This window comes from Macaca mulatta, chromosome 9 (genome assembly GCF_049350105.2).
Source record: "Macaca mulatta isolate MMU2019108-1 chromosome 9, T2T-MMU8v2.0, whole genome shotgun sequence".
NCBI classification, from domain to species: Eukaryota; Metazoa; Chordata; class Mammalia; order Primates; family Cercopithecidae; genus Macaca; species Macaca mulatta.
This window is the reverse complement of record NC_133414.1, coordinates 28,456,067-28,481,588: the sequence shown is the minus strand read 5'-3', so window position 1 is coordinate 28,481,588 and position 25,522 is coordinate 28,456,067. Positions and strand designations below refer to the sequence as shown.

At 42.9% G+C, this 25,522-nt stretch overlaps 2 protein-coding genes across 14 annotated transcripts in view; one reads left to right on the top strand and one right to left on the bottom strand.

Annotated features, from left to right (window-relative positions):
• MASTL (microtubule associated serine/threonine kinase like) overlaps positions 1–13,452 on the bottom strand; it is a 33,908-nt gene extending 20,456 nt beyond the window's left edge. For 3 of the 13 annotated variants that reach the window (XM_077946056.1, XM_077946057.1, XM_077946063.1), the window contains exons 1-5: positions 13,089–13,416; positions 6,810–6,947; positions 4,654–4,793; positions 3,238–3,326; positions 408–514 (exon numbers count right to left, since the gene is read on the bottom strand). In XM_077946056.1, the coding sequence (XP_077802182.1) occupies positions 408–514; positions 3,238–3,326; positions 4,654–4,793; positions 6,810–6,947; positions 13,089–13,121 (507 nt within the window). In that variant the 5' untranslated portion in view covers positions 13,122–13,416. Of the gene's footprint in view, positions 1–407; positions 515–3,237; positions 3,327–4,653; positions 4,794–6,809; positions 6,948–12,280 lie in introns of all 13 variants that reach the window. The other 10 variants (XM_028826097.2, XM_077946062.1, XM_028826098.2 and 7 more) reach the window with 6 other exon arrangements.
• Positions 13,453–13,499: 47 nt separating this feature from the next.
• The window catches only part of YME1L1 (YME1 like 1 ATPase), a 44,819-nt gene continuing 32,796 nt past the window's right edge, over positions 13,500–25,522 (top strand). The window contains exons 1-2 of the mRNA XM_002805592.4: positions 13,500–13,706; positions 19,456–19,590. Coding sequence (XP_002805638.1) covers positions 13,674–13,706; positions 19,456–19,590 — 168 coding nt within the window. The 5' untranslated portion in view covers positions 13,500–13,673. The remainder of the gene's footprint in view (positions 13,707–19,455; positions 19,591–25,522) is intronic.

Here is a 25,522-nt window from a genome sequence, read left to right as displayed (position 1 = left end):
ATTTAAATCTATTTTGATCTTTTTTTTTTTTTTTGAGACGGAGTCTCACACTCTCGCCCAGGCTGGAGTGCAGTAGCCCCATCTTGGCTCACTGAAAGCTCCACCTCCTGGGTTCACGCCATTCTCCTGCCTCAGCCTCCCGACTTAGCTTGGGACTACAGGTGCCCGCAACCGCGCCCGGCTAATTTTTTTGGTATTTTTAGTAGAGATGGGGTTTCACCGTGTTAGCCAGGATGGTCTCAATCTCCTGACCTTGTGATCTGCCCACCTCGGCCTCCCAAAGTGCTGGGATTATAGGCATGAGCCACCACGCCCGGCCTTGATATATTTTTTAAAGGTAATTTTAAATTTTAAGTGGTGATCATGAAAGGGCACGTCATGTTCAAATTTTCTTTTCAAGTACGTACAAATCCCAACGAGCTGATGAGCGATAACACTTGTCCTGGGGTTCTTGAATAATCTTGTCTAGGTTTCGCCATTGATGGTGTTGTAAGGATATCCATCATATTAATATCTATATATGCAAAGAAAAATATATAAATTAATTAAAAACCTTTACCTCCTATTGACTAAAAATGAATGTTATATATATGGCAACAATAAATTTTTTGTAAACCAAATGTTAAAAAAGGAGACGGTGGCCGGGCGCGGTGGCTCACGCCTGTTATGCCAGCACCTTGGGAGGCTGAGGCAGATGGATCACTTGAGGTCAGGCGTTCGAGACCAGCCTGGCCAACATGGTAAAACCCTGTCTCTACTAAAAATACAAAAATTAGCTGGTCGTAGTAGTGGGCACCTGTAATCTCAGCTACTCAGGAAGCTGAGGCAGGAGAATCACTTAAACCCGGGAGGCGGAGGTTGCAGTGAGCTGAAATTACGCTTCTGCACTCCAACCAGGGCGACAGAGCAAAACTCTATCTCAAAAACTAAATAAATAAATAAGGAGATGGTATGGAATCAATATTAATTTTGGGCCCCTCATGTTAGCTAATATGTTTAAGCCTAGGTCAAGATAGAAACTGACCCAGATTGTTAGCATGTTTCAGTGCATAGTATTTTAAAAGAATTCAACAATGACACATAATACTATACTATTCCACTTAGATATAAAAAATGGTAAGAGAAGTCTAATGTTCTTATCCAGGCGTGGTGGCTCACACCTGTAATCCTAGCACTTTGGGAAGCCAAATGGAGAGGATCCCATGAGCCCAGGAGTTTGAAACCAGCTTGGGCAACAAGATAGAGTGATAGAGTGAGACCTATCTCTACAATTTAAAAACTAGCTGGGTATTACAGCAAGCACCTGTGTAGCCCCAGCTACTGGGGAGGCCGAGGTGGAAGAACTGCTTTGCCCAGGAGTTCGAGGCTATAGTGAGCTATGATCACATCACTGCACTCTAGCCTGGGTAATACAGTGAGACCCTGTCTCTTAAACAAACAAACAAAAAATAATCCAAGAACTCTAATGTACTTATATGATACATGACTTTTTAAAATTAGCTGGGTGTGGTGGCTCATGCCTGCAGTCCTAACTACTCGGAAGGCTGAGGCAAGAGCATCACTTGAGCCCGGGAGGCAAAGGTTGTAGTGAGCCGAGATCACGCCACTGTCCTCCAGCCTGGGTGATAGAGCAAGACTCTGTCTCAAAATAAATAAATTAATGAATGAATAGGCCAGGCGCGGTGGCTCACGCCTGTAATCCCAACACTTTGGGAGGCTGGGGTGGGTGGATTATGAGGTCAGGAGATCGAGACCATCCTGGCTAACACGGTGAAACCCCATCTCTACTAAAAATAAAAAAATTAGCCAGGCATGGTGGCGGGTCCCTGTTGTCCCAGCTACTTGGAGCCTGAGGCAGGAGAATGGCGTGATCTCAGGAGGGAGAGCTTGCAGTAAGCCGAGATCGTGCCACTGTACTCTAGCATTCCAGCCCGGGCAACAGAGCACGACTCCATCTCAAAAAATAATAATAATAATAATAAAATAAATAAATGAAAGTATACTGAAAGTTTTAACAACAAATTTCATTTATGCCTCACATTGATGAAGTGATAAGAATAATAATAATACACATATACGATATTTTACAAAAAAAGTTTTATTAAAATTAGACCCTTATGATATACAAAGTGACTTAAATTTATCAACAATTTTATCTTAATGCAAATTTTTTGTCCTTTGTGATATTTTCCAATAGCTTATCTGAAATCCTTAGAATCAGATTTCAAAGTCAGATTTCTTTGAAATCACAATTAAAAAATGTTGATTTTAGAAAAGTAATGCGGTAAATATACTGCATATTATGAAATATCCCTAGTGGCAAATCATATGACTAATCACATGAACTGGGATCAACAGACTATAAATACCCCTGGCCAGGCACGGTGGTTCATGCCTGTAATCCTAGCACTTTGGGAGGCTGAGGCAGGTGAACCATCTGAGGTCAGGGGTTTGAGACCAGCCTGCCCAATGTGGTGAAACTTCGTCTCTACTAAAAGAAAAAAATTAGCTGGGCGTGGTGGTGGGTGCCTATAATCCCAGCTGCTCAGAAGGCTGAGGCAGGAGAACTGCTTGAACCTGGGAGGTAGATGTTGCAGTGAGCCGAGATCACGCCATTGAACTCCAGCCTGGGAAACAGCAAAAACCCCCATCTCAAAACAAACAAACGAAAGACCATAAATACCCCTACATCAGCACAGATCAGATTTTATTAAACTTAGTAAAAAGTTTTAGGTGTTCATAACTGTTGAACTTTGTACTTCCACATGAAAAACTGTAGATCTGCATATATTTTCAAATACTAATAGTTATAATTCCAGAGTTTATAAGTCCAATTTCTGGTTATTTTCATTATTAATACTTTCCCATCCATGTACCCTTTCTAATAGAGAATACAGTATTTTTTTTTTTTGAGATGGAGTCTCACTCTGTCCCCCCAGGCTAGAGTGCAGTGTCACGATCTTGGCTCACTGCAAGCTCCGCCTCCCAGTTTCAAGCAATTCTCCTGCCTCAGCCTACTAAGTAGCTGGGACTACAGGCGCGTGCCACCACGCCAAGCTAATTTTTGTACTTGTAGTAGAGATGGGGTTTTGCCACGTTGGCTAGGCTGGTCTCCAACTCCTGACCTCAGGTGATCTGCCTGCCTCGGCCTCCCAAAGTGCTGAGATTACAGGCATGAGCCACCATGCCTGGCCTGTTGGATGTTTTAAAAAGGTACTTACTCGATATTTTTCTTACCTCTATTCAAAGTAACTTTTGAAAGGCCGAAATCCGTCAGTTTAATATGACCCTCATTAGAAATAAGCATATTGTCCGGTTTCAAGTCCCTGCACACATAAAAGGCAAATAGTAGATAACCAAAAAAGGGCTAGTTTTAATGTTAGAATTTCCAGAAAGAAAGTTACAAAGGAGGCAAGCCCTATTTATTTCCTCCAAAATGAAGATGTCACTGATGGCTTTGAAGAGTACAGAAAACATCTCTTAAAAGCAAAACATCTTTTGTACCGTTTATCAGAATCGACAAAAAAGATAAATTAATACTAGATTATTTTTGGTATCATTGGTTAGATATTCCATTAAAATAAAGAAACCTTATTAGATAAAATCAATCTCAAGCCAGTTCAAATTTATATTTACCATTTACCTTCTTTTTTTTTTTTTTTTTTTTTTTGATGGAGTTTCACTCTTGTCACCCAGGCTGGAGTGCAATGGCACAATCTCAGCTAACTGCAACCTCCACCTCCCGGATTCAAGCAATTCTCCTGTCTCAGGCTCCCAAGTAGCTGGGATTACAGGCATCCACCACCACACTTGGCTAATTTTTGTATTTTTAGTAGAGAAAAGGTTTCACCATGTTGTCCAGGCCGGTCTCGAACTCCCGACCTCAGGTGATCCACCCACCTCAGCCTCCCAAAGTGCTGGGATTATAGGCATGAGCCACTGCACCTGGCCTACATTTACCTTCTTAAAGGAAGGTACGATTGAGATTTAATAAGTCACTTAATCTGACTTTCTTTGCATAGAGAAAAACATTGTAAATCAGTTGGACTACAAAATACAGCACTTCTGTATAATGCAGAGCAGCAGAAAGGATTCAATACTCTTCACATAAAATGCCATACTTAGTGGGGCGTGGTAGCTCATGCCTGTAATTGTAGCATTTTGGGAGGCTGAGGTGGGAGGATCCCTTGAGCCCAGGAGTTAAACAGCAGCCTGGGAACCTTGTCTCTAAACACACACACACAAAGTCAGGAGTAATGGCACATGCCTCTGGTCCCAGACACTTGGGAGGCTAAGGCAGGGGGATTGCTTGAGTCCCAGAGGTCGAGGCTGTAGTGAGCCAAGATCAAGCCACTGCACTCCACAACCTGGGTGACAAAGTGAGACCCTGTCTCAACAAAGAAAAAGATAAATAAAAATGTAAATAAATACAAAAATAAATAAATACATGCTATACTCATGTTCAAAGCAATATATTTTTAAAAACACAGGGAGATGAAAGAAGAGTTAATTTCTAAACGAATACAAGTCACTAGTAAACTTTAGATAACCTGGAAGTAAGTGCAAGTGGTTACCGTGAATATTTGAGACTCAAATATATAATTTGATTACTTGAATTTTTAAGTAATAATTTGGAGAAAAGTTGGTCTTTACCTGTGGATGATTCCATGTCTGTGAAGGTAGTCTAGAGCCAGTGCTACTTCAGAAATATATTTCACAGCCATCTCTTCATCAAAATAACCATATATATGTAGGAGAGACTTGACATCTCCCCCAATGAGATATTCCATTACCTATCAAAAAAGAATTTAACATTGTGAAATAAAAACAATATGATTACTTTAAAAATCTAGTATTTGGGCATTACAGTTACAATATTTGGCATGGCTCTGTAACAAAACTACCTTTTCTTGCTATTACTTGTAATACATTAATACTAGGTTTATTCATGTTGCCATATAGTTTTTAATTAAAAATTAAATTGTTTAGGCTGGGCACAATGGCTCACGCCTATAATCTCAGCACTTCTGGGAGGCCAAGATGGGCAGATCACTTGAGGCCAGGAGTTCGAGAATAGCCTGGCTATTCTCGAAATAGCGAAACCCCGTCTCTACTAAAATATAAAAAATTAAGCTGGGCCTGGTGACACATGCCTTTAATCTCAGCTACTTGGGAGGTTGAGGCACGAGAATTGCTTGAACCCATGAGGCACAGGGTGGCCAAGATTGCGCCACTGCAGTCCAGCCTGGGCAACAGAGGGAGACTCTATCTCAGGTTGGGGTGCAGTTATGTGCAATGGTATCTCTATTAGCTAGCTGCACACCACCATGCCCAGCTAATTTTTATTTTAATTTTTTTGTAGAGATGGAGTCTCATCCCCAAGTTGGTCTTGAACTCTTGGCTTCAAGTGATCCTCCCGTCTCAGCATCTCGAAGTGCTTGAATTACAGGTGTGAGCCACGGCCCCTGGCCTGTGTCTCTGTGTATATATACGTACACATACACACACACCGTATGTATCGGGAGAACCCGCTCACGATGTTTACCATGGGTTCTTTTCTATTTCCTAAGTGTCTCGGCTGGGTTGAGAAATAAAGGGAAAGAGCACAAGAGAGAGAAATTTAAAACTGGGTGTCCAGGGGAGATATCACATGTCGGCAGGATCCAGCAAGTTTTTATTAGCGATTTTCAAAAGGGGAGGGAGTGCAGGAATAGGGTGTGGGTCACAGAGATCACATACTTCACAAGGTAATAAAATATCACAAAGCAAATGGAGGCAGGGCGAGATCACAGGACCACCAGATGAGGTGAAATTAAAATTGCTAATGAAGTTTCGGGCACGCCTTGTCATTGATAACATCTTATCAGGAAACAGGGTTTGAGAGCAGATAATCTGTCTGACCACAATTTATTAGGTGGGAATTTTCTCATCCTAATAAGCCTAGGAGCACTATAGGAGACCTGGGCTTATTTCATCCCCTCGGCCCTTTGACCATAAAAGACGGGATGCCTTAGAAAGGGGCGATGCCTTAAAAAGGGGCCGTCTATAGGCCTACCTTCAGGGCGCATTCTCTTTCTCAGGGATGTTCCTTGCTGAGAAAAAGAAATCAGAGATATTTCTCCTATTTGCTTATGAAAGAGGAGGAATGTAGCTCTGTTCCGTCCGCTCACCGGCGGCCAGTTCAAAGTTACCACTCTTGTTCCCAGTTCAAAGTTACCTCTCTTGTTCCCCGAACATGGCTGTTATCCTGTTCTTTTTTTAAGATGCCCAGATTTCATACTCAAACACACACGCTCTACAAACAATTTGTGCAGTTGACACAATCACAGGGTACTGAGGCGACATTCATCCTCCTTAACTTAGAAAGAAGAAGACGAGATTAAGAGATTAAAGTAAAGGCAGGCATAGGAAATTACAAGGATATTCATTGGGGAAGTGATAAGTGTCCATGAAATCTTCACAATTTATGTTCAGAGATTACAGTAAAGACAGGTATAAGAAATTATAAAAGTATTAATTTGGGGAACTAATAAATGTCCATGAAAACTTCAAAATTTATGTTCTTCTGCTGCGGCTTTAGCGGGTGCCTCCGTTCGGGGTCCCTGACTTCCCACAACACATATGCATATATCCTATTGGTTCTTTTTCTTTGGAGAACTCTAACTAATATAACAGGTAAATTTGCCAAGGTAGTGAGTGCAGCCAGAATTCAAATGCAAGTACTCTGAATCTAGACATGGTTCTCTTAAATCACTGGGTCCACTGACTGCTGAATGGATAAAGAAACAAAGTAAAAATTATTTACTCACCAAGTAGACATTGTTTGCAGACTGCAGTGAATAATACAAATGGACAATGAATGGGCTTTTGCTTAGTGCCAGTGCATCTCTCTCAGCTTGGACCTGATGAGTCATATTTTTGTTGATCATGTCTGCTTTTTTAACAACCTGTAATAGATAAAATAAAAATGATATGTTATTTTATTCTGAGACAGAGTCTCCGTCTCTTACCCAGGCTGAGTGCAGTGGCATGATCAAGGCTTACTGCAGCCTTGATTTCCCAGGCTCAAGTTATCCTCCCACCTCAGCCTCCCAAGTAGCTGGGACTACAGGCACGCATCACTACATCTGGCTACTTTATGTTTTTGTAGAGACAAGGTCTCACTATGTTGCCCAGGTCGGCCTAAAATGAGCCTCAAGCAATACCCCTGTCAAAGTGCTGGGATTACAGGTATGAGTCACAGCTCCCTGCCTTTTTTTTAAAATTACAGAGTGATCTCTGCCGGGTGGGGTGGCTCATGCCTGTAATCCTAGCACTTTGGGAGGCTGAGGCAGGTGGATCACGAGGTCAGGAGATCAAGACCATCCTGGCTAACATGGTGAAACCGTCTCTACTGAAAATACAAAAAAAAATTAGCCAGGCATGGTGGCGGGTGCCTGTGGTCCGTTACTCGGGAGTCTGAGGCAGGAGAATGGTGTGAACCTGGGAGGCGGGGATTGCAGTGAGCCGAGATCGTGCCATTGCACTCCAGCCTGGGCGACAGAGTGAGACTCTGTCTCAAAAAAAAAAAAAAAAAAAAAAATACAGAGTGATCTCAGGTTTCAAAGTTACCATCATAAAAATACGAACAGAGAGAACACATATAGATGTCATGTGGACTTGCACTGCTATCAGGAAACCACGTACAAAAAATAGTTAAGACAGTTTTAAAAAAATCTTCAAGATAGAATTGCTTATCTTGGTATTAAATGGCAGAAGTATCACAATCTCTTTAGAGAAGGAAAAAAAATTAAACAAATGCTCCCAGACTGCCCTGCATATTAATAGAAAAAAAATTCTGTTCCACTGTTCTGATAACAAAGTCAAAAGATAGTTACATTCTTCATAAGCCCACAGATAACTAGGACCTGGGCATGGAGTAACTACCTAATTTTTTTTTTTTTAACTTCTGATTCTTTGATAGATGGGAATAGAATCAGAAAGAGGAATAATGTCAGAAGTTTGCCTATGAAAAAAAATCTTAAGCTGGAATGGTTAGAACTTCAAGTTTCAAGGTAATCTGTACAGAAACAGAACTATTAAAGTTGGAACACTAAAAAAAATTAAAGGCCAGGTGCGGTGGCTCACGCCTGTAATCCCACACTTTAGGAGGTCGAGGCGGACGGATTACAAGGTCAGGAGATCGAGACCACGGTGAAACCCGGTCTCTACTAAAAATACAAAAAATTAGCCTGGCATGGTGGCAGGTGCCTGTAGTCCCAGCTACTCGGGAGGCTGAGGCTGGAGAATGGCGTGAACCCAGGACGTGGAGCTTGCAGTAAGCCGAGATCGCGCCACTGCACTCCAGCCTGGGGCGACAGAGCAAGACTTCTGTCTCCAAAAAAAAAAAAAATAATAATAAATAAATAAATAAACAAACAAACAAATAAATAAATAAAAATAAAGTTGGAACACTAAACTGAATAGTCAGTAACACTGGGATCAATTCTCAGAACTGCTACAAGAAAAAAGGCATATTTCTTTCAAAGATTACTTAATAAAATCATTAATACATTATAAATTCCTGCCTTAACTGCTTTCTTTAAGAAAACTGAGGGAAATTGACAAAGCAAGTCGGTAACATGATTTTTCCTATCATTTCACTGGCTATGAGGGCATGCTTGTTTTGTTCTCCATTGTTGTCCAGTTCTTAGACACGAAGAGGGTGGGTGCTAAGCAAATACTGATTAAATACATGGATTGGTGTTTTCGTTTCAACAACTGATCATGACTGAGTACTGTAGAAGGAAAAGCAAAAATCTCAGGAACATATAAAGTAACCAATTCAATGAGATGGGTCTGAAAGATTAGGGAAGGTCTGAAGGGGAGCTAAGATGAATCGTAATACATGAATAAGACAGGTGGAGAATAGCAGAAAAGGGTGGAAGAAAAGCACTTAAAAAGGAGCCAGCATAAGGCCAGGCACAGTGGCTCACACCTATGATCCCAGCACTTTGGGAGGCCGAGCCAGGCGGACCACTTGAGGTCAGGAGTTTGAGACCGGCCTAACCAGCATGGAGAAACCCTGTCTCTAATAAAAATACAAAATTAGTCAGGTGTGGTGGTGCATGCCTGTAATCTCAGCTACTCAGGAGGCTGAGTCAGGAGAATCGCTGGAACCTGGGAGGTGGAGGTTGCGGTGAGCTGAGATCACACCATTGCGCTCTAGCCTGGGCAACGAGAGCGAAACTCTGTCTCCCAAAAAAAAAAAAAGAACTAGCATAAACATAAGCACAGAAGCAAGAAAATACACAGCATTTAGAGACTAGCCAATTGTCTGCTGAGGCCAAAACACAGGGTATGAGGAAGATACAGTGGAAATACGGAGCCAGAACTGGGAAAACGACTGCTTTTCTAAAGAGTCTGAACTTGAGTTTACATGTCACAGTGTAAGGAATGAATGAAAAAATGAAGATAATGATTCTAGCTAGGAGGCTATTCCAACAGACTATGTATGGAAATGAAGGCATGATGAACCTCAAAAATGTCATGTCGAGTGAAAAAAACCAGATGCAGACCACATATTGTATGATTCCATTTATATGAAATGTCCAGAAATGGCAAACCTATGGAGACAGAAAGTAGATCAGTGGTTATCTGGGGCTGGGGGTGTTAATGGGGTAGGCACTGCAGATGAGCAGAAGAGGTTTTCCGGCAATGGAAATATTCTAAAACTAGATTGTGGCGATGGTTATACAACTATCTTAATTTACTAAAACCACTGAATTGTACCTTTTTTTTTTTTTTTTGAGATGGAGTATCACCCTGTCTCCCAGGCTGGAGTACAGTGGCGCGATCTTGGCTCACCGCAACTTCTACCTCCCAAGTTCAAGTGATTCTCCTGCCTCAGCCTCCCGAGCACCTGGGATTACAGGTGCACACCACTATCCAGCTAATTTTTGTATTTTTAGTAGAGACAGGGTTTCACCATGTTGGCCAGGCTGGTCTCGAACTCCTGACCTCAGGTGATCCGCCCGCCTCAGCCTCCCAACGTGCTGGGATTACAGGCGTGGGCCACAGTGCCTGCCCTTTTTTTTTTTTTTTTTTGACACTTAGTCCTGCTCTGTCAACCAGGCTGGAATATATTGGTGTAATCTCAGCTCGCTGCAACCTCTGCTTCCCGAGTTCAAGTGATTCTCCTGCCTTAGCCTACTGAATAGCTGGCGTGCCAGCACGCCCGGCTAATTTTTTGTATTTTTAGTAGAGACAGGGTTTCACCATGTTGGTCAGCTGGTCTCAAACTCCTGACCTCAGGTAATCCCACCTATCTTGGCCTCTCAAAGTGCTGGGATTACAGGAGTGAGCCACTGCACCCAGCCTGTACCTTTATAACCAAATAAATAGGGGGAAAAGTGAAAGCCTGTACTTGGGCAGGGACTTGGGAATGGAAACGGATAAAAAGCATGACTAACAGAGAAGGAACTGACAGGAACACTGAGAGAGATACAGAGATGAAATAAAGTGATTCAGGTTTCTAGTCTGAAGGACAGGGGTGAAGGTGTTATCAAACGGAGAGAAGGAATATAGGCGGTTCAGAATTTAGGCAGTTAGGTGGAAAGGATTAGTTAAGGTTAGGCAAGTACAATTTGGAGGTGTGTGCCGGATATTCACTTGACAATGTCCAATAGGAAGCTGAAATCCCACTAACAAGTTGCTGGTTTCTCATTTCCTTTACCACCTTCACTCAGTGCCACAATGTGAGTAATGTGAAACCACTGCAATGGACGAGTACCAAGAATGGACAGAATAGCTGTCAAGATACATGTTGAATGTTTTTAGAATGATACACATGGCTGCATGGACAAAGGATCGGCTTAGGACATATTTCAACTTACTCTTTAAATAAAAGTGCATTCTAGATTTCACAATGGAAGATTTGAAGAGAAAACAATGGGCTCATTCAATGAGAACTTTTGGTTATACAACAGGTCAGAAATTAATCAACATCAAACTGCAAAGCTAGAATATAACTTGGAAGTGACAGTTACTAATTTAATGAATATTCCCAACTTAATCCTGGCAAAGGCCAAATGAGTAAAAAGGATCCAGAAGATACATCAAACGAATAGGTAATGCTAACACTTAAAAATTTCATAATGCCACGCACGGTGGCTGACGCCTGTAATCCCAGCGTTTTGGGAGGCTGAGGCGGGCAGATCACCTGAGGTCAGGAGTTCGAGACCAGCCTGCCCAAAATGGTGAAACCCCGTCTCTACTAAAAATACAAAAAATTAGCCCGAGTTGGTGGCGTGCACATTTAATCCCAACTACTAGGGAGGCTGAGGCAGGAGAATTGCTTGAACCTGGGAGGTGGAGGTTGCAGTGAGCTGAGATCACTTCACTGTGAAACTCCGTCTCAAAAAAAAAAAAAAAAAAAATTCGTAACAGGGCCGGGCGCGGTGGCTCACACCTGTAATCCCAGCACTCTGGGAGGCCGTGGTGGGCGGATCACATGAGGTCAGGAGCTCCAGACCAGTCTGGTCAACATAGCGAAAACAACATGGCGAAACTCAATCTCTACCCAAAAAAATACAAAAATCAGCCAGGTGTGGTGGCGCGCGCCTGTAATCCCGGTTACTCGGGAGGCTGAGACAGGAGAATCGCTTGAATCCAGGAGGCAGAGGTTGCAGGGAGCCGGGATCGCGCCACACTACTCCAGCCTGGGGGACAGAGAAAGACTGTCTTTAAAAAAAAATTAGTAAAGACTTATCAGAAAAGAGTACATCTTTCTCCTGGTTAAGAGTCAAAAAGTTATCAGTGCCTACAAATTAATCACTCTTCTGCGGTAGAAAAATTTCAGCGATTCTGCACGTCAAAGCAAACAAACAAGGTAAACAAAACCACTAATTACTAAAAACCTTTTGGATTTAGAAACCTAACCGAAGCACGGGTGAGACTACGAATCACGGCTTTGGCTTTAAGTCCCTGTTGTACTAAGGCCGATGTAATCACTTCGGTCAAGTCCCTCTGCCTTTGGCCTCAGTTTCCTCATTTGCTAACGCTGGGAAGGGAGAAGAGGGTCAAACTACTGGGCATCCGAGATATGGAGGGAAGGGCGGAACAGAGGTGAGACACCCGACCCGATCGCGGATGTTGCAGGGCTCTGAAGGCTTCAGCAAGCCAGGCAAGCAAGGCCACCCAGACTCCTTGCTCCAGCGGCCCCGGGGCCTGCCCAAGCCAGGGGGCAGGAAGGAGGGCCGAAGGGCCTGACCCCTTCCTTTGCTCCTCCTTGACTTCCTACCTTTACTGCATACAATTTGCCGCCTTTCTGCCCCAGATACACTTTCCCGAAGGCGCCCCGGCTAATGGGCTTCACGATGCTGAATTCCTCAATGGAGGGCGGTTTTGGCACCGAGATTCTATTCACGCCCTCCTCGGTCGCCGCGCCTCCTCCAGCCTCCTTCTTGCTTCCCGCGGTGGGCTCCATCGCTAGCCAGCCTACAGCGGTCCCGCGGCCGCGGCCCCCCGCCCAGCAGCCACTCCCGCCAACTGGGTTCAAAGTGAGGCTCCGCCCACGCCGCGCGCGGCCGTGACGTCACAGCGCCGCTGTGCCCCGCCCCCGTCACCTCCCCTACGCAGACGTGGAGGGAGGGGGCGTCGGGAAAGCCCAGAGTCCCCGGCAGTACACTAGTCGTGGGCGCGACTGCGGCACTATTGACGTCATTCCTCATGAGGGAGGAGGCATAGACAGTTCTGGGCCGACAGTAAAGGGACGACTGGGGCTTCACTGAATCGCAGGATTTGAAAACATTTCTCCCGGCTTCCCACCGAGGCTGGTGGGAAGCGGTCCTCCTCGCATACACGACCTCCCCACCCCCGCGAGGCGTAGAAACCAGTTCGGACTGTACAGTAAAGCGAAAGCCAGGGCTGAGGTCTGGAAGCTAGTGAAGGCACAGAATGTGGAGAAACGATGAGCAGGAAGCGGGTGGCCGCCCCTGTAATCTGACGTTTTCCCAGGATATAATTTGCCTGACTGAAACAGATCAGAACCAACAGGGAGAGTTTTCGATTTAGTGTGAGGAAAAGAGCACGAAATTGTAGTGAAAGACCTTATTGCTCAGCGCCCAGTCAGAAGATTTCATAAGGAAGCTGTAGAGAGTCTTAAGAGGAGATTAGCCGAGCGTGGTGGCGGGCACCTGTGATCCCAGCTACTCGGGAGGCTGAGGCAGGAGAATCGCTTGAACCCGGGGGGCGGAGGTTGCAGTGAGCCGAGATCGCGCCACTGCACTCCAGCCTGAGCGAAAGAACGAAACTCCGTCTCCAGAAAAAAAAAAAAGGAAAAGTCTAAAGAGGGTAAAGGCTGTTCTCTCGTTAAAAAACAGCTAAAGACCTTTGGGGACGCTGTTCCTTGTAAATGTCAACTACTTCCGCGGGAAAGAACGCTCAGGAACTTGGCCGTGTGGGCACTCACTTGCCCCGGAAGTAGTGTTGCGTTTGCGCCTCACCTTCCGGGGCGGATTGTCTGTCGTTGCAGTAGCTGTAGGAAGGGGAGGCCATTTTCCGTTTCTGGGAGGAGTGCGGGGCAACGGGTCGGAGAAAAAGGTAAAAAGAAGGGCTCGGCGCCTCCCCGCCGGGCCGTCGACAGAGGGGCACAGTTTCGGCAGGCGGGTGAGGTCGCTGAGGGCCCGCAGGAGATGTTTTCCTTGTCGAGCACGGTGCAACCCCAGGTAAGCGCGGCATTCACCCCATTTTTTTCCCTCCCGTCCTGCCCGTGGCTGTTTGCAAATTGCGCTCTTGGAAGCGATTTCTCAGAAAGGACTCTAGGAAAGAAGTGATGAACTCAGTGCGCGTCCCAGGATTGAGGAGTGGATCAGGGGACGTCGCTGAGAGTGGGCCCGAGACTTCAGGGCTGACGATGAAGCTGTTGGGGGCAGAGGCGGGATGTGAGCGTGATGGAGAGAGACCCTGGCTTACCGAACTGATGGCGTGGAATTTCTGCTAGAGAATCCGTCCGGCATTGTTCAGTGTCTGGCGTTCTGGGGTGGGGGCTGGGGAAATGTCTCTACCATACATGTAAAGGGAGCAGGTAATGTTCCCGTTTCTTCCGACTTTCTAGTGGCTTTAGTGTTCACAGCCCCTGTCCCGTGCTCTTTCTTTCTTTTTAAATGGAATTTAAATTTAACCCAAACATGGTATAATAATTCGAATGGCCAGCCTTGCAAGTTTTCTCTTTTTGACCAGAAGTAACTAATAACGTGTATTTTCGAGTCGTAAACTGTTTGCAGTTAAAATTTTGATTCAGCCTCATCCTCATCGTTTTGTAAAACAAAAGGTAGTGAAGAGAAAAATGATTTCAAGGGTTTTCAGTATGCTCTTTGATGGGCAGTCACTTATGACAATGTTTTATTCTTGCTTCATTCCAGTCTCTTTTTTTGATGGTAACATTTTAATAGATTTTTTGAGAGTTCCTACAGTTTTGCAAAGAAATAGTTTTTAAAACGTTGAGTTTTTTTTTTTTTAATAATTTTTAAGAAAATCGACACTCAGGTTCTTGGTTTAAGCATATGATTGTGTTCCTTTGTGTAACTTTTACTCCCCCTCATTTTAAGAATTTTTAATTTTTTTGTGCTAGTATTGGCTAACGAACTGAAGCAGCTGCTTGTTTATTGGGCATCAGTTATGTACCAGGTGAGCAAAGCAAATGTGGAATCTTCTCTTAATATTGATATGAAGTAAATATGACTAGGACTTAACCAGGTGAAGAGTGAACAGGTATCACGGGCATACAGAAAAATACCTGGAGGTCCTGAGTTAGGAAACGATTTAGCAGGTTGGAGGAACCAAAATAAGGCTAGTGTGGCTAGAACATAGTAATTAAAGGGGGTAGTGACAGAAGAGGTTGGAGAAAAGACTTGAGGCAGATCATACAGGGAGTAAAGCATTTGTTATGGCTGATTTCATGTTAAGTGCGTTGGCAACCACTGAAAGTTGTTTTTTTTTTTTTTTTTTTTTTTATTGAGACGGAGTCTCGCTCTGTCGCCCAGGCCGGAGTGCAGTGGCGCAATCTCGACTCACTGCAAGCTCCTCCTCCCGGGTTCACGCCATTCTCCTGCCTCAGCCTCCCGAGTAGCTGGGACTACAGGCGCCCTCCACCACGCCCGGCTAATTTTTTTTTTTTTTGTATTTTTAGTAGAGACGGGGTTTCACCGTGTTAGCCAAAATGATCTCGATCTCCTGACCTCGTGATCCGCCCGCCTCGGCCTCCCAAAGTGCTGGGATTACAGGCGTGAGCCACTCGCGCCCGGCCACACTGAAACTTTTATTTTTTATTTATTTTTTTTTGAGACGGAGTCTCGGTCTGTCTCCCGGGCTGGAGTGCAGTGGCCGGATCTCGGCTCACTGCAAGCTCTGCCTCCCGGGTTCCCGCCATTCTCCTGCCTCAGCCTCCCGAGTAGCTGGGACTACAAGCGCCGCCACCTCGCCCGGCTAGTTTTTTGTGTTTTTTAGTAGAGACGGGGTTTCACCATGTTCGCCAGGATGGTCTCGATCTCCTGACCTCGTGATCCACCCGTCTCGGCCTCCCAAAGTGCTGGGATTACAGGCTTGAGCCACCGCGCCCGGCCACACTGAAACTTTTAAAACATAATTAGATTTTCGTTTTTAAAAGATGACTGGCTTTTGCTGTATGGAGAATAGGAGAGGGCAAGAGTGGAAGATGTTACCAGTTAAAAATACCGCCCCTGCCCCCCCATTTATGCGGTTGCAGTGGTTATGGAAAGAAGGGAATGAGATATATTTTGAAGAAAGTGGAATTGCATGAGAGATCAGATAAAAGAGATGATGGGGAGAGGTGTTTCTGGGTTTGATCAGATGAATGCATTGAAGGTGCTATTTACCAAGATGACAGTGTCTGGAGAAGTCCTAGTAATTGAAAAAGAAGTCTGGCATGGCCTATTGAATATGGTATTCAAGTTTTTGGAACAACTCTTTGTCTTAGTTAACATCAAGAGGCCTGATTTTAGGAGAATTTACCATCAACTGGATGGACAGTTAGTAGTATGTGATGTTGGTAGAGATGATAAAGGGATTTTTATGTACCCTAGGCAGTCTTAACAGGGCTCAAATATAGTGAGAACACTCAGGCATTACTTGCTTTGAAAGATGGTAACACATTTGGAATTCCTGGTTGCTTAATTGGCTGAATACACTTGAAATTAAATGGTAGAAAGGAAGCCACAGAAAACGAACTGTTTCATTGAGAAGAGCTCAATCCTAAATCCTTTTGTGAAAGAAAAGAGTTAAAACTAATTCAAATAAATCTTTTCAAAGAAATAGGTAGAAAATATGTATCTTGAAATGATCTGATTATTTTTACAGTTTCAAAAGAAGTTACTGTTTATTTTTTTCTTTTTACTGCCCCCAGGCTGTAAGGAACTTACTGTTTCTTTCTGACTCTAAAAATGATACATTGCTTCACTTGACTAGCCTTAAAACAAATACATTTATTTTGCTAAAAATGCTGAAAATATAATTAAATCACCCATAATCTCATTACTGAGGGATACGTGTCTTAGAATAAATTCTTTCAGACAGTTTTTTCTATAGACAAACGCGAATATGCATACTTTCTTTTTTGTTTTTATTTTTTGAGATGGAGTCTCACTCTGTCGCCCAGGCTGGAGTGCAGTGACACGATCTCAGCTTACTGCAAGCTGCGCCTCCCAGGTTCACGCCTTTCTCCTGCCTCAGCCTCCCAAGTACCTGGGACTACAGGCGCCCGCTACTGCTTTTTAGTAGAGACGGGGTTTTCACTGTGTTAGCCAGGATGGTCTCGATCTCCTGATCTGGTGATCCATCCACCTCAGCCTCCCGAAGTGCTGGGATTACAGGCGTGAGCCACTGCGCCCGGCCACAGATATGCATACTTAAGGTAGTTTTACAGTCTGCTTTATTCCCTAGTATGTCACGAATTTGTGTATCAATACCCATGGGATGAGAAGTCTGGAATTTTGAGTCAGATTCTAAATCTCTGTTGTCTTCATCTGTTAAATGGTCTGTACCCCACGGTAATGGCATTAGTCATTGATGAGGGCAGAGCCCTCCTGAACTAAATGCCTCTAAAAGGTCCCACCTCTTAACAGGATTACAGTGGCAACAAAGTTTGCCATTCTTCTCAACTCAGACTTGAGTTTTGGAGGAGATGAACAGTGAAATTTTTACTGGAAGTGGGCCCTGTTCCAGACCCCAACAGAGGGTTCTTGGATCCCGCACAAGAATTTGAGAGAGTCGCCGGGTGCGTGGTGCTCACACATGTGAGCTCACACATCCCAGCACTTTGGGAGGCAGAGGCGAGCGGATCACGAGGTCAGGAGATAGAAATCCTGGCTAACATTGTGAAATTCCATCTCTACTAAAAATACAAAAAATTAGCTGGGCGTGGTGGCCTGTGCCTGTAGTCCCAACTCCTTGGGAGACTGAGGCAGAAGAATCGCTTGAACCCAGGAGGCGGAGGTTGCAGTGAGCCGAGATCACATCACTGTGCTCCCAGCCTGGGCGACAAAGCGAGACTCCATCTCAAAAACAAACAAACAAACAAAAAAACACGAGAGAGTCTATAAAGTGAAAGCAAGTTTATTAAGATATAAGAAGGTAAAGTAAAAAATGGGGTACTCCATAGGCAGAGGAGCGGAGCTGCTTGGGCTTCTCCGCTAAGGATACCTACGGTTAGTTATTTCTTGGTTTTATGCTAAACAATGTGTGATTATTCATAAGTTTTCAGGGAAAGGGGGACCTTCGAGATTCCTCCCCTTTTTGGACCACACAGGGTAACTTCTTGACGTTGCCATGGCATTTATAAACTGTCATGATCTGGTGGGAGTGTCTTTTAGCGTGCTAATGCATTATAATTAGCACATAATGAACATTGAGGATTAGCAGAGGCCACTCTATTCATCTTGGTTTTGGTGGGATTTGGCTGGCTTCCTTACTACAGCTTGTTTTATCAGCAAAGTCTTTATGACCTGTATCTTATGCCCACATCCTATCTCATCCTGTGACTTAGAATGCCTAACCTCCTGGGAATGCAGCCCAGTAGGTCTCAGCCTCATTTACTGTCATTTTGCCCCTGCTCCAGATGGAGTCGCTGTGGTTCAAACATCTCTGACAGAACTGTAACAAGAAGTATAATTGTTACTCATTATTATAGCTATTTGAGGATTAAATGGGATGATGTAAGTAAAGCATGTAATACTAAACCTGGTATATAATAAGAAGCCATTTAGTTTGTTTGTTTATTCAACAAATATTTATTAAGTAAATTTTTTTTTTTTCTTGAGACAGGGTCTTGCCGTGTCACTCAGGCTGGAGTGCAGTGGCGTGATAGCTCACTGCAGCCTCAAACCTCCTGGGCTCAAGTGTTTTTTTGTTTTTATTTTATTTTTTTTGTTTGTTTTTATTTTTTGAGGTGGAGTTTTGCGCTCTTGTCACCTAGGCTGGAGTGCAGTGGCACGATCTTGGCTCACTGCAACCTCCGCCTCCCAGGTTCGAATGATTCTCCTGCCTCTGCCTCCCAAGTATCTGGGATTACAGGTGCCCATCACCATTCCTGGCCAATTTTTTGTATTTTTAGTGGAGACGGGATTTCACCACATTGGCCAGGCTGGTCTTGAACTCCTGACCTCAGGTATCTGCCTGCATTGGTCTCCCAAAGTACTGGGATTACAGGTGTGAGCCTCTGTTCCTGGCCTACTTACTATTTTTTTTAATGTTGGATGTATTTCATTATGTGGTAGTTTCTTTTTTTTTTGAGACAGGTCTTACCCTGTTGCCCTGGCTAGAGTGCAGTGGTGTGATCACAGCTCACTGCAACCTCCGCTTCCTGGGATCAAGCAATTCTCCTACCTCAGCCTCCCAAGTAGCTGAGACTACAGGTGCACACCATCACACCCGTGTAATTGTTGTATTTTTTGGTAGAGATGGGGTTTCACTGTGTTGGTCAGGCTGGTCTTGAACTCCTGACCTCAAGTGATCCACCTGCCTCGGCCTCCCAAAGTGCTGGGATTACAGGCATGAGCAACTGCACCTGACCAGTGGTGTCATTTATTTTGCCGCTCCTCTAATGGTGGATGTTTCCAGCTTTCTACTATTTTTGAAATGTTTTTGATGAGAGTTATTCTCTATGCATGTGCGAGTACTTGTCAGATTCCTTAGAATAAATTCCTAGAAGGTGGATTGCTACAAACAAGAAATATATGTATTTTTGATACTTTTGATTTACATATTCAGAATAATATCCTGAAAGAATATACCAATTTTCTTCTCACCAGCAGTAAATCCGAGTACTTACAGTTTTTAGTATACTGGGTTGACGTATGATGTATATTTAAATACTTAACAAATCCTGACAAGAAAAAGGAGATTGTTCTGTTTATTCAAAAAAAAAAAACTACTTAATTTTTAACTTTTATCTTTTTCTAGGTTACAGTTCCTCTGAGTCATCTCATCAATGCCTTCCATACACCAAAAAACACTTCTGTTTCTCTCAGTGGAGTGTCAGTTTCTCAAAAACAGCATCGAGATGTAGTTCCTGAGCATGAGGCTCCCAGCAGTGAGGTAAGTCTTTATCCTGGTTGTGTGAGAAAGCCTTTTTGATATATAGTTAACCGTGAACAAATGAGGGATTAAGGATATTGACCCTCCCCCATAGTCAAAAATTTGAGTATAATTTTTGACTCCTGAGAAACTTAACTACTAATACCCTACTATTGACCGGGAAGTCTTGCCAATAAAATAAAGAGTCCATTAACGTGTATTTTGTATATTTTATGTATTATGTACTGTATTCTTACAATAAAGTAAGAGAAAATAAAATGTTTTTAAGAAAATCATAAGGAAGAGAAAATATACTTACTATTCATTAAGTAGAAGTGGACCATCGTAAAGATCTTCATTATCTTCAAGTTGAGTGGGCTGAGGAGGAAGAGGAGGGGTTGGTCTTGCTGTCTCTGGTGGCAGAGTAATTTGAGTAATTTATCTAGTGGTCTGTTAGACATTTTCCTTGGATAGGCTCCAGGGACCTCAAATTTAATATGCCCAAAACTGAGAAAGTCCATGTATCTGTGGATGTGCACAGCTCTAATCTGTTGTTCAAGGATCAACTGTACTATTAATCATGTTGGATGAAGTATCTTTCTCTAGGCACTTGTGGCAGGTGATTTCTGCCTTCAGCTTAATCTTCTTTGCAATTGAAGATATTTCTGGCTTTTATTATACATATTGCAAATATATTTAGACTTTTTTTTTCTTAATTTTCATTTGGCATTGTACTTCGTATTAGCCCCTCCTACATTGTGCGATACCAGTCGGCTACTCTGTTGTGTTCCCTCAGCAGTAGCGGTGAACCCACAGGTAACTGACCATAATTACCTCCCAAGTTTCAAGGAAGATAAAATAGTATGAGGTTACCATCTACTGCCTTATAGGAGCCTTCAGTGTAACTGAACAATTAAAATATAGGTACTGGAAAGTGAAATATATAAGCTAGGACACTGTACTTTCAGTATTTGTATAATTATAAAATCAGTGTTTCCTAGGATATTGAGAATTATGAACCTAAGAACTGATGTATTTACAAGGCTTATTAGTAAGATAGTTGCTTACAAGCTCAGGATACATTTTTCATGGAAAAAATGTTATAATCTGGCATTAAGTTCCCAAAGCCTCTTCAACACATAAATAGGTTATGTTCTTAATCTGGTATCAGGAGCTAATGGCAAAGGACAGTAGTGGAGGAGTTGAAAAGAGCTTGCTTTTGAGAGGGTTGTAGAGTCAGCCTTGGGATAAAATTTTAATTTAATGAAAAGTTTGTCATCTTGTACTTCCTTTTGAACTATTTGCCTAGTTCTTACTGCCTTTTCCTATACACAGTCCATTATTGTCTTTCTACTCTACTACTGACACTCTTCTCCAAAATTACAGTCCAAGAGAGCCTTACTACTGAAGATGGTATCAACACTGGTACATGCAACAAAATTATGTTCATTTTACAAGTTTTAGAAAATATTAGTGTAGGTAGAAGAAACGGAATTCATCCGTGGACTCTTTTCCAGATATAAGGCTGTTAACATTTTGTATTTTCGTATGTCTTTTTCTCTTGCACTTTCCGTATTTTATAATAATTAGATACTATTGCACATGTTGATTTAGATTCTGCTTTGCTTATTTAGTAGTCTTATGAATTTATGCTGTATGTTTTCTGCATGTGTATTCACACTACATTCTATTGAAATTTGGCTACTACTTTTACTATTTTTCAGACTTCTTTCGCTGAAGTTAGTGCTCATTTCCTTAGTGTTAAATATAGGCCTTTTACCAAAAAAACCCTGCATCTCTCAACTTGTCATTTGCATTTGACCTTTCTTACTTTGCAAATACTCCCTTAAATTGAGTGATACTACTTTGATGGGTTTTTTTTTGTTGTTTATTTGTTTGCTTTTTGAGACAGAGTCTCCCTCTGTCGCCCAGGCTGTAATGCAGTGGTGTGATCTTGGCTCATTGCAACCTCCACCTCCTGGGATCAAACGATTCTCATGCCTCAGCCTTCCGAGTAGCTGGAATTACAGGCATACCCCACCACACCTGGCTAATTTTTTGTATTTTTAGTAGAGATGGAGTTCACCGTGTTGGCCAAGCTGGTCTCAGACTCCGGACCTCAAATGATCTGCCAGCCTCAGCCTTTCAAAGTGCTGGGATTACAGGCGTGAGCCACCATGCCTGTCCTAATTTTCAGTCTTTACTTTCTCCCAGGTTACATTCCCACTTACATATTTTCTTTCTTTTTTTTTTTTTTTCTTTAGTTTTAAGATGGAGTTTCGCTCTCGTTGCCCACGCTGGAGTGCAATGGTGCAATCTTGGCTCACTGCAACCTCCGCCTCCCCGGTTCAAGCAATTCTTCTGCCTCAGTCTCCCTAGTAGCTGAGATTACAGGCGTGAGCCACCACGTGTGGCTAATTTTTTGTATTTTTAGTAGAGACGGGGTTTCACCGTGTTGGCCAGGCTGGTCTTAAACTTCTGACATCAGGTGATCCGCCTGCCTCTGCCTCCCAAAGTGCTGGGATTATAGGCGTAAGCCACTGTGCCCGGCTGCCACTTGCATATTTTCAGTTAACATCTCTCTATATGTTACTCCCAAATATATCTTCAATGGTAAAGTCACTTTCAAGTTTTGAGTAATTTATCTAGTGGTCTGTTAGACATTTTCCTTGGATAGGTTCTAGGGACCTCAAATTTAATATGCCCAAAACTGAGTTATTGGTCTTACAGTGGCTTTAGTCCTACTTTTTCAGTCTGAGTCCAACTAGAAAAGAGAAACCACATAGTCATTTGAACAGTAAAAGTTTAGTATAAAAATGTAATGTCTGCTGGGCACAGTGGCTCATGCCTGTAGTCCCAGCACTTTGGAAGGCTGAGGAGGGTGGATCACCTGAGGTGAGGAGTTCAAGACTAGCCTGACCAATATGAGAAAATTCCATCTCTACTAAAAATACAAAAATTAGCCGGGTGTGGTGGCATGTGCCTGTAGTCCCAGCTACTCGGGAGGCTGAGACAGGAGAATCGCTTGAGCCCAGGAGGCAGACGTTGCTGTGAGCTGAGATTGCACCACTGCACTCCAGCCTGGGTGACAGCAAGACTCTGTCTCAAAAATAAATAAATATAAAAATGTAATCTCATTTTTTTGTTTAATCTTAAAAAAAACCCTGTTTTTACAGGGAAGTGGAATAGGTAGGGATTTAAGAAGTAAAGAAAGGCCGGGCGCGGTGGCTCAAGCCTGTAATCCCAGCACTTTGGGAGGCCGAGGCGGGTGGATCACGAGGTCAGGAGATCGAGACTATCCTGGCTAACATGGTGAAACCCCGTCTCTACTAAAAATACAAAAAACTAGCCGGGCGTGGTGGCGGGTGCCTGTAGTCTCAGCTACTTGGGAGGCTGAGGCGGGAGAATGGCGTGAACCCGGGAGGCGGAGCTTGCAGTGAGCCGAGATCACGCCACTGCACTCCAGCCTGGGAGACACAGCGAGACTCCGTCTCAAAAAAAAAAAGAAGTAAAGAAAACACTTAAAAAATATAAAAAATAAAAAAGGACCAGCAGATTTAGGGAGCAGCTCATACTTCTAGGGCTGAGATAGAATCAGGAAGAGTTCTCCACCCTCAGGGCTGAGATCCTGATGTTGGCGAAGGCATGGCCTTGGCTTACTGAATGGTAGAGAAGTTGCTGTGATGTCATGCCAGGAGAACTTGCTGGATACTGGGGAAAGCTGTTCCTGGGGATGTGTCCTACTAGAGAAGCTGCTATATGAGTGGTGCCAGGGGAAGCTGCTAGGTATTGCTGGCCATTGTGCACTCCAGGAGCCAGGGTTTGGTGAAACTGCACAATTGACAGGAGCCAGATGCTATAGAAACCATGGGTGTTACAGACAGGAATCTGCTAAATGAGCATACCAGAACCAGGAATCAAAACTTCTCTTCCTACAGTGTGCATTCAGTGACTTCCTGACGAAGCTTAACATTGTTTCAATTGGCAAAGGAAAAATATTCAAAGGGTACAGATCCATGTTCATGGAGCCAGCAAAAAGGATGAAAGAGCGCTTGGACACAACCAGCTGATAACTGGCACGTCCGTCCAGAACCCTTCTCCCTCTCAATCCCTATACTGTGGGTTTCTCCAAATGCCTATTGCCTATGATTTACTGTGTCCATCCTTCTTAGTCACGGCTTAGTTCAGGTTCTTGCCATCTTTCACTTGTTCCATCAGCCTTCTCTCTCATCCAGTCTAGCTTGTTTGTTTGTTTTATCATTTTAAAATTTTTTGTAAAGACAGGGTCTTGCTTTGTTGACCAGGCTGATCTCGAACTCCTGGCCTGAAACAGTCCTCCCACCTCAGCCTCTCAAAGTGTTGGGATTACAGGCTTGAGCCATCATGCTAGGCCAGTCTATCTTCCTTAGTTCTGTATTTTCTTCCGTAAGACAGAACTAATCATATTACTTAGAGAATTAAATTCAAATATGGCTCTTCACAGTTTGGCCATAGCATATCTCTTTACTTTTTTCTTTCCTTGAATTTTTTGAGATGTTCCAGACCCTTGGATAGCTTTTTGTTTGCCCCTCTCCCTAAGTCTTCTTCATCCATCATTTTTAATAGCTTAAAATACTTAAAATACTCTTAAGTATTTTATTTCACCATGCCTTTAACTGTCTTTTACTATGGCCGTCATGCTGTATGCTAGGCTGTGTAGATGAGTAAGACATGATCTTTGCCTTTGATCTTTACTATTATGAAATAAGGTGTATTTTATAGTTATGTTAGTATTGAGAAAATGAATTCTAGGAATATGAGTTATATCTAGTAAAAAAAAAAAGTACTATACTCCCAGACATCAATCTAAAGCTATATAATCCATGTCCATGCCTCTTTTAAGAAAATTTTTAGTTTTAGAGATGGGGTCTCCCCTCTGTATCCCAGGCTGAAGTGCAGTGATGCTATCATAGCTCACTGCAACCTCCAGCTCCTGGGCTCAAACATTTCTTCTGAATAGCTGGTACTGCGGGCGAATACCACCACACCCAGCTAATTTTTTAATTTTTCGTCGAGATGATGTCTTACCATGTCACCTAAGCTGGCCTCAAACGCTCCTCCCACCTTAGCCGTTTTGGGTTTGAGTAACATATAATTGTTACTTGTCTTTAAGTGCCTCCTTTTCAGCTCATGTGGACAAGAAAATAACTAATCCCTGTCCTGTTGTTTAAAAGTGGGTATATATACACACATATTTGTGATTTTTTAGACTTTTTTGCCTGATTTTCACAGTTTTGACTTTAATTTTCTTCCGTATTAGAAGATAATGGGTAACTTTAGAACCTCTGAGTTCAAGGAAGGATCTCAGCAGTGAGGCCAGAGGAGTGAGATGTCCTGTGGTAACCAAGCATACCATTTCCTTGTCAAGTGGGCTTTTGTTTATGGCCGCCTAGGGGCTTAAAACTCCATGGACTGGTGAGGATTATCATTTGAATAGAATTTCTCCAATTCAAAAACCTTACTATTATCCTCCAATCAGTTTTACACTGTTGGGGAAAATCCCCCTGACCTTATATAACATACTTTGTAACCCTGCAGGTAGTTACTCTTATACTCTTGTCATTATAAATGCTTGATCAATGGTTGATAGACTAGCTCTTGATCAGAGTACCCTTGTATGGAGAGAAGGAAAAAATATACATTTCACTTGATTCTGTGAACCATAGTACTTAGGACAGTAGTGGTTTGGGTTTGATTTAAAAACAAATGTTTTTCTCATTCATGCTGAAATGTTATCTCTTTATTTAAGGATACCATTGGGAATATAATTTTTTAACCTATGTCAAACCTTATATGACTGATCTCAGTGAAACGAACTGTAAAAATATTTGCATCAATTTATTTTTAAATATTAAAAAAAGAAATATATGTATTAGACTTTTAAAATCTAATTGTTTTAATTGATAATATGTAC